The sequence below is a fragment of the Dunckerocampus dactyliophorus genome, chromosome 20, assembly GCF_027744805.1.
Source record: "Dunckerocampus dactyliophorus isolate RoL2022-P2 chromosome 20, RoL_Ddac_1.1, whole genome shotgun sequence".
Classification (NCBI taxonomy): Eukaryota; Metazoa; Chordata; class Actinopteri; order Syngnathiformes; family Syngnathidae; genus Dunckerocampus; species Dunckerocampus dactyliophorus.
The window spans coordinates 3005208-3014389 of NC_072838.1; the positions used below are offsets into that span (position 1 = coordinate 3005208).

At 46.4% G+C, this 9182-nt stretch overlaps 1 protein-coding gene across 4 annotated transcripts in view; it reads right to left on the reverse strand.

Annotated features, from left to right (window-relative positions):
- Positions 1–8912, reverse strand: part of LOC129173336 (potassium voltage-gated channel subfamily KQT member 4) — a 56897-nt gene extending 47985 nt beyond the window's left edge. For all 4 annotated transcript variants that reach the window (XM_054764143.1, XM_054764142.1, XM_054764141.1 and 1 more), the window contains exon 1: positions 8369–8912. In XM_054764143.1, coding sequence (XP_054620118.1) covers positions 8369–8670 — 302 coding nt within the window. In that variant the 5' untranslated portion in view covers positions 8671–8912. The remainder of the gene's footprint in view (positions 1–8368) is intronic.
- Between the last annotated feature and the right edge of the window lie 270 nt (positions 8913–9182).

The following is a 9182-nucleotide window of genomic DNA, read 5'->3' on the forward strand; positions in this document are numbered from 1 at the left end:
ACCAGCAGCACTAATTAGCAGGATCAGAGGAGGTTAGCGCGGCGTCCCGTACGGCCTCGTATCAATTACCGTAGATCAACGCCGCCTTAAGTCAGCTTCCTTCCCGCCGACACGGGATGGCACAACATTACGACAAGCGGACGCTGGATCTGTCCGACTAGCGACGGCGGCAGGCATGACGGCCGCGTGGTGGGTGACGTCACGGTGGAGGTGGCCTGCCCTCAAAAGACAACAAGGTTGTGGAGCGCACCCGGCGGAAAAACACCGTGTGGGGTTTCCCTCTGAAATAAAGCCAGCATGGCATCAGGCAGCTGCACGCGCACGCCTCCTCCAAGCCGCGCAGGGAGTGTCCACACACAAGCGTCCACTGAGCATGCAGGGACACAGCTGGAGGACAACTGTTGTCCTGCGCTGGCAAAGACGCATGAACACTGACACGCTTTACAAAAATAAGCGGCGAGTCAACTTTGACTTTTGCCGGCCACTTTGGTGGGGGCGTAGGGGCTGACACGGCGTTCTTTATTTGACAAGGACAATAAAAATACGCATCTCAAACAGCTTCATGTCGTCCTCTCGCTGACTAAGTCGTGACTTAGCGTCAGCGTCCGATCAAGGCCACTCGGGGGCACTTATTCATGGGGGGGTGGGTCAAAGGCGCTTAATAGCGTCGCCGTTGTCAGTGGACGCCATGTCAATCACAGGACAAAATGTCTGCCTCGGTCAGGACGGGTGCGCTATTACTTTTTTTAGCCCAAACACTTAACAGTCCGAAAATACTGGACCGTTTCGGACTTGATTTACGTCGCAACTTAACATTGTGACTCATTCACGGTCACTTAGACGTTTGAGTCCAATTTTAGTCCTTAGTCGGAAAACTACGATGTTAAGAAAATAAAATGTCCTTAAATATCAACAAAAATGGAAAAATCAACAGTTTTCCAAGAATAAAGTCCAAATATTAAGAGAAAAAAGTTGTAATCAAAGGAGGAAGCGGAGGATAACTTTGTAATATTATGAGGAAAAATCATTTTAGTAGCATAAAGAAGGCATTCTTTTTTAATGTTGTTAGTCATTTTTTGAAAATTAGGTTGTGGGAAAAGATGCAATGAAAAATAAAAGTCCAAAAATTAAAAGAAACAATTTTACAATATTAGGAAAGACAAACAGGTTGGACAAAATGTTAAAATATTAGGAGTCATTGCGAGAAGAACATTTCTGAAGATTATTTAACTCATTCAATAGCAAAGACGTATTTATACGTTTTTATCATCCCCAACGCCCGACCCCAAAGACGTATACATTGTTTCGCACGACAGGCAAAAAGAGGTGATGATGCAATTGCACACCAATGGATAATCACTTTTACAGCAGTTTTAATCCATAAAAGCGGCCAGAAGGTGGCAGGAGTGCATATGATAAGAGCTCGCCATGTGACTTTCAATGGAAAAAACACACATGACAGCCAGGAGGAAGTGGAAGAACGTGGAGGAGTGCAGCATGCAGACGGTTACGCATTGTAGGGACATTTTAATGCATGCACACCAATGTGAAAATTGTAAACAGTTCACGGTGTTATATTTGTAAATAAATTGTTATTTTGATGGAAAACAACACCCTTTGTTTGTGTTGTTTATGTTGTGGTGTAGTTGTTCAGATAAAAAGCTGTTTTTCTCCCTTTTCTAGATATTTTCTTGAAACGTACCTACAGGTATGTTCTACTGCTGATTACTAAAGAACGGGAAAAGGTAGACGCAAACTTTTTTTTCTGATGAAAGGCAGGTTGGTAGGTTCCATGTTTATTTAGCCATAGAACACAATATTCCGTGTGCCTTGAAAGATCAGTCAAAATCGTCTAAAATGGCCGCTACTGAAGGGGTTGTCTTTTGAAAAATGGCTGGGATTGAATGAAAAAAAGAGTGGCCGAAAGGTTAGCATGTTGGCTACACAGTCAGGAGATCGGGAAGTTTGCATGTTTGGAGTTTGCATGTTCTCCCCGTGCGTGTGTGGGATTCCTCCGGGTACTCCGGTTTCCTCCCACATTCCAAAAACATGCATGTTAGCTTCATTGGAGACTGGTCAGAGCACTTGGGGAAAAAAATACAGTTTCTATGAAATATCAAAGACTGATCCAAAAAATGTAGGATTATTATTTTGGTGTGAATCACAATGTGGCACTTGGCGGAGGTCTGCGCTCTCCGAGGGCTTCTCTAGTTTTTGCACTGATTTTCAGTCCATCTAGTTCAAGCGACAACTTTTGAAAAGCTTCAAAAGTATATTTAAAGGAAAACTGCCCTTTTGGGGAATTTTTCCCATCAGCCACAATCTTTATGTGAGACATGAACACGTCTTTCTTTTTTCTGTGTCTTCTAAAGATATAAAAACGGATAAAAAGAGGCAGCTAGTTAGTGCACGTAATGGGACACACCTATTCTGCCAAAAGAGCCTTCTGAAAAAACCGTCAAAAAGCACCAACAGCGCTCCATTTACGTGTCGGCATATCAACCAAGCTACAGTGACATTGTTATTATTATTATTAACATCGTTACACCAATCAAACTAGTTACTGGTGTACTGACGCCTTGCCACCCCACACTGGCGAGCTACTAGCCGGCTAGCAACTAGCTTCACCGCACACTTGTCCACATCCCGGCTACATATTGGAGCTGCTGCTGTCTTTTTGTTTTTGGTGTTGCGTTATGTTGTGAAATGAATGCACCCAGGAAGGAAGTTCCGCTAATGCTTAAAATGAGCAAAATACTGCAAGTATTCCATGTTATCATGAATGTACCTGTTACTACAAGTACATGCTCACAGCACGGATAGAAAACCAGAAAACCTTTTTAATGGCGGACTTTGTAGATGGCGTAGTGGATCCCACTACATACATTAATGAGCTGTCTCTTTTTATCTGTTTTTATATCTTTACATGGACGTGTGTCCATGTCTCACAAGTTCCCTACAAGAGTCCGGATTCAGAGCATCAGCAAGGCACAGCATGTTGGGATTTCTTAGTCCTCAGTTCTGTTGTTTGCAGTCCTGGGGTCTGGTCCTTTGGTGGACTGGTACCCATGAAGCTTTGATGAAGTTTCATCACTTGTCTTTGCACTCCTTGTGCTTGTGAAGCAACGAAGCGATAGCAATGCTTAGAATACGCTAACTTGTAATGTTTTGTCACAGTATCGCACAAAAGTGAGCACACCCCTCACATTTCTGCAAATACTTGAGCATATCTTTCCACGGGACAACAACAAAGAAACAATACTTTGACACAATGTAAAGCAGTCAGTGTGCAACTTGTATAACGTGTGAACCACAACCAGGCCTCTCCTGAGTGGAAGCGGTCCTGTTAAAGCTGCGTACGGTATTGGCCACCATGCTGCAGCTCAGTCTTCTTACAGCCTAGAACATCTTTATGTAGAGCGACAATTCTTCGCCAAGTTCTTTGCCATGGTGCGCCACGTTGAACTTCCTGTGACGAGTACAAAAAAGTGTGACAGCGATAACCCCACATTGAACAAACCTGCTCCCCGTTCACACTTTAGACCTTCCAACGCTAACGACTAACGTGACGCCAGGGAGGAAACACCGGCTAACTGGGCCCAATTTGTGCAGTTGAACATACAGTAAGTGTGTATAAAAGTCTCATTCCTTCAGTGTTGTCCCATGAAGGGTATAATCAGATATTTGCTGAAATGCGAGGCCCAAGGTGCACTCACATTTGTCACACACTGTATCCAATACAAGAGCAGCATGACTACTTGGATACCTAACAGTAGAGCTAGTGTACAAACAGTTACTTTGTATGTACTCATTTCTTGTACTTGCAGTACTTCCAACAAAAATGTCCTAAGGTCCCCAAGGCAGACAACCAGGCAGCAGTTAGCTACTTTAACTGTATTGTTCTGTTAGGGAAAGAGAGAAAAGATCAAAGGAATGTAACAACCAAAGGAATGCTGTTTTCTATTAGTGCTGTGACAAACCAGCTGGACGTATGTAATGCGATTAGCATTAGCTTTCATACTCGCCACGTGTCTATTTGCATGTCGTAACATAACGCCATCATAAGACGCTAGCTGCATGTGCTTGTACGTAAATGTAAATGAAGAGACTCTCTTGAAAATAGCCGTTTGCTGTCAGCTTCCAGGATGCCCGGGCGTGTTCAGTGGGTGGTGGGGGACACCTGGGAAATTCGGTCAAGGTGGAAAATTAAGTCATCGTTAACTAATAACTGCAGGAAATGTACTTGAATGAATTGAAAATATTAAGTTCATGCGATTAGCTGCATTATTAACTTAAATCATCTCATAATAATAAAGTTCTCAACACAATGGTTGAATTGCAATCAATATATTACAAGTTTTATTTTGGAAGGGTATATTTAATGAAGTTACTATAACAGATATGCTGCCTTCGTTTCTACAAAGTCACAAATCAGCACTTGTTGGGTCAAGCAATCATGCCAACGACGCAGAACAGCATCGCCGTTTCTCTACGGACTTCCAGTCTGTGAAAGGACAAAACGTGTGTCTCAGTCGTGCCAGGTGTGCTATTACGTTTGGTAGCCCAACGCTGAACACTTCAAAAACATTGGGCTTTTTCTACAATGACGTCACAGTAGCGCATTTAAGTCACGACTTCGGGTTATGACTAGCGATGTCCTATATTGGAGAGGACCGGACAGGACTGCACTTACTACCTTATTATATATTATTATTATTATTATTATTATTATTATTATTATTATTTATTATGTATTATTGCACTACAAATTTGACATGATCTGTTCCGTATTTATTTGTTCTTATTCTATTTTCTTATTTTTCTTATGTCTCATGTCTTGACTTGGTTGTTTTGTTTTGTGATCAACTTCATTATGACATTTTTGCAGCGTTGCTGGAAATGTGAATTTCTCTTGGAGATTAATAAAGTATCTATCTATCTGTTCGTCTGTCCATCCATCCACCCATCCATCCATCCGTCCATCCATCCATCCGTCCACCCATCCATCCATCCACCCATCCATCCATCCACCCATCCATCCATCCATCCATCCATCCATCCATCCATCCGTCCGCCCATCCATCCATCCATCCACCCATCCATCCATCCATCCACCCATCCATCCATCCATCCATCCATCCATCCATCCGTCCGCCCATCCATCCATCCACCCATCCATCCACCCATCCATCCATCCATCCACCCACCCACCCATCCATCCATCCATCCATCCACCCATCCATCCATCCATCCATCCACCCATCCATCCACCCATCCATCCATCCATCCATCCATCCACCCATCCATCCATCCATCCACCCACCCATCCATCCACCCATCCATCCATCCATCCATCCACCCATCCATCCATCCATCCATCCATCCACCCATCTATCCATCCATCCATCCATCCATCCATCCACCCATCCATCCATCCATCCATTTATCCACCCATCCATCCACCCATCCATCCATCCATCCATCCATCCATCCATCCACCCATCTATCCATCCATCCATCCACCCATCCATCCATCCATCCATCCATCCATCCATCCATCCACCCATCCATCCATCCACCCACCCACCCATCCATCCATCCATCCATCCACCCATCCATCCATCCATCCATCCATCCACCCATCCATCCACCCATCCATCCATCCATCCATCCACCCATCCATCCATCCATCCACCCACCCATCCATCCACCCATCCATCCATCCATCCATCCATCCACCCATCCATCCATCCATCCATCCATCCACCCATCTATCCATCCATCCATCCATCCATCCATCCACCCATCCATCCATCCATCCATTTATCCACCCATCCATCCACCCATCCATCCATCCATCCATCCATCCATCCATCCATCCATCCATCCACCCATCTATCCATCCATCCATCCACCCATCCATCCATCCATCCATCCATCCATCCATCCATCCATCCATCCACCCATCTATCCATCCATCCATCCACCCATCCATCCATCCATCCATCCATCCATCCATCCATCCACCCATCCATCCATCCACCCACCCACCCATCCATCCATCCATCCATCCACCCATCCATCCATCCATCCATCCATCCACCCATCCATCCACCCATCCATCCATCCATCCATCCACCCATCCATCCATCCATCCACCCACCCATCCATCCACCCATCCATCCATCCATCCATCCATCCACCCATCCATCCATCCATCCATCCATCCACCCATCTATCCATCCATCCATCCATCCATCCATCCACCCATCCATCCATCCATCCATTTATCCACCCATCCATCCACCCATCCATCCATCCATCCATCCATCCATCCATCCATCCATCCATCCATCCATCCATCCATCCACCCATCTATCCATCCATCCATCCACCCATCCATCCATCCATCCATCCATCCATCCATCCATCCATCCATCCATCCATCCATCCATCCATCCATCCATCCAGCTCAACACAGATCTGCTGCAAAGTCAGTGGGTGCAGTACCAACAATTAGCTTCTCGACGGCAGTTGCGCACCCACCGCCAACTGCCACCGTAAGCATACTCCCCGCTGCACGTGCACGGAGCCACAAAGTCCAAAGTCCACAAACTCCCAAACTCTGCACAGAAACACGCCCACAAATGCCGCTCAGATCTCCTGGTGTAAAGGATCAACTACACGAGGCATGTCAGCAGCGTATTCAGCGATGTTGCGACTTTGGCGCCAAATGTAGAATGGAATCGCATTGTTTTGTACACCGCATCGAATCGTTCTGTTATATGCCTTAATGTAGGCCTGTCACGGTAACAAATTTTGCTGGTCCATAACTGTACCATAAATTATCGACGATAATCGATCATTTTGACCTTCTTTTAGACCATATTATCATTACGTTTATCATTCAATGATCACTGTGTCATGTCACATTTGAGCCACGAGATGGTACTCAAGTGCAGTGTATTTGTAGGAGGCACAGAAGATGGCCACCTCACATAGCCTGGTTATCGTGAGCTCGCGCTCATTCACTTCGCCGATCAAATGCCTCAGCAAGCGCCAACCACTGGGAGGAATGCCGCACAGCACATCCACACTGGACTTGTGGCACTCGGCTTAGAAACTTTTGTGTTTTCGTTCATATTAGCTAGCTAGCACTCAGTGTATTCAATCACGACGTAGCTAGCCCCCGCCTCCATGTACTCTGACAAAGACGCTCAATAGGTGACAGGAGGCTCACTCTTTCCCTTAATTTGACTATACAACCAATACGCTCAGACACAAGCAGAGCGGACCCTCTTGTCATCCAGCCTGCGTGCCACCGCAAGACGAGGAAATAGAACAGACATACGTACATGTCGCACATGTCAATTTATCCAGCCGCCAAAATGATGGGCCTCGTTTTTTTCTGTCGTTCGATTCATCGTTTATCGATTATGGTGACAGGCCTGCTGAAATATATTGTGTTTGAATGGTGTCGTAACTTGTGCATCTAGATTCGAATCGAATGGTCTGTCACACAGAGATTCACATCCCGACTTATCCCTACTTGTTATTTGTTCATAATAATAAAAAACTAATTGCAGACGGAGCAGCGGCAGTCCGCCCCCCCATGCAGCCCACCACCACAGCATCAAAAAAATCCTAGGTGTTGCGTGCATTTTCCCACAGACCTTTGAGTCTGTGAAAGGACAAAATGTGTGTCTCGGTTGTGACAGGTGAGCTATGACTTTTCACAGCCATAACAATGTGACAGTTGAAAAATATTTAAACTTTCTCTGCAGTTATGTCATCATAGCTAAGTCACAAAGCGCTCGTCGTGCCTAGCATTCACGCCAACGACGCATAATAGCATCGCCTTTTGTGGACAGACCCCGATTCCGTGAAGGACAAAATGTGTGCCTCAATCGCCACATGTGTGCTATTATTTTTCATAGCCCTAATAACACTTAAACATTTCAAAATCTTGCACCTTTTATGCAATTATGTCATCATCTTTGCAGACTAGCATATTGCTTATAACGCATTGTTTATTTACGTGACATTTTGCATGCTCTAATCCTTGTTATAAAGCATCATAAAGTCACGCCTTGTAATAGCCCTATTTAGAAGGCAAATATCAAAACCTGGATCTGCTGTGATGAGCTTCTTCACGAAACTGATTCCAAACTTTAAACTTGTTCAACTTCTGAGAGAAACGAGCAAGAAAACTCTGATCGGGATGATGAACATGTAACTTCACGAGACAGGAGGAAGTTGGAGCTCATGGGGAGAAGATGAAACACGGCTGAGATGCTTCATTGGAAGATGGGTGAAAATTGGGACATGATGTCAGGCAAGTGGAGAAGAAGCTCACGAGGACACTCACATGAAGACGTGGTAGATGAAGGCCCATCCTCGGGGTCTCTCCAGGACGTTGTACAAGCAGTTCTGCAACTTTCGGAAGCGCTTGCTGGTGGCCGACGTGTTGGTCCGGGGTCCCGGAGGTCCCGGCAGCGGCGTGCCCAGCAGCCCTGTGCGGTGAGACGGCAGCCCTCGCTCCGGCGTGGACGGCTCGCTCCGCTCCGTGTGGACGGCGGTGAGCGCCACGAACTCCACCCGCCGGTCGTCGCTGGGGGCCGGGGGCGCCAGCATCCTGACGCCGCCGTTGTTGGACGGGCTGCCCAACATGCTGGAAGAGAGGCGTCCCGGCGGTGTAGGGGGGTCTCGGGGGCAGCGCTTCACGTGATCGGCCGCGGCGGGGGCGCAAAGTTTGGCGCAAGTTGTCGACGCGCGCTCGCCATCCAAAAAGTACGGCAAAAAACAAACAAGAGAAAAAGAAAACACAGCACAGGTGGAAGTTTTGGCGCTAAATGTCACGGAACCGCACGGACTCGCGTGACGTCACCTCAGGACATCATCGCCGTGCTCCTGTCCGGTTCTACCCGCCTCTGGATCACTTTTAGTGGGCGGACAGGGGAGGGAGGGGGGACGGCCAGGTGGAGGGATGTACGTGCGGGCGCGACCCCGGCAGGCTGTGCATGTCACATGCACGCTTACGTACGAACGCCCACCGCCACTGTTTTATTAAGTTGCTAGATACATAGAGCTATAGATAGACAGATCTATAGATAGATAGATCTATATATAGATAGACAGATGGAGCTCTATATAGCTAAATACTGTATATAGATACCTGCAGA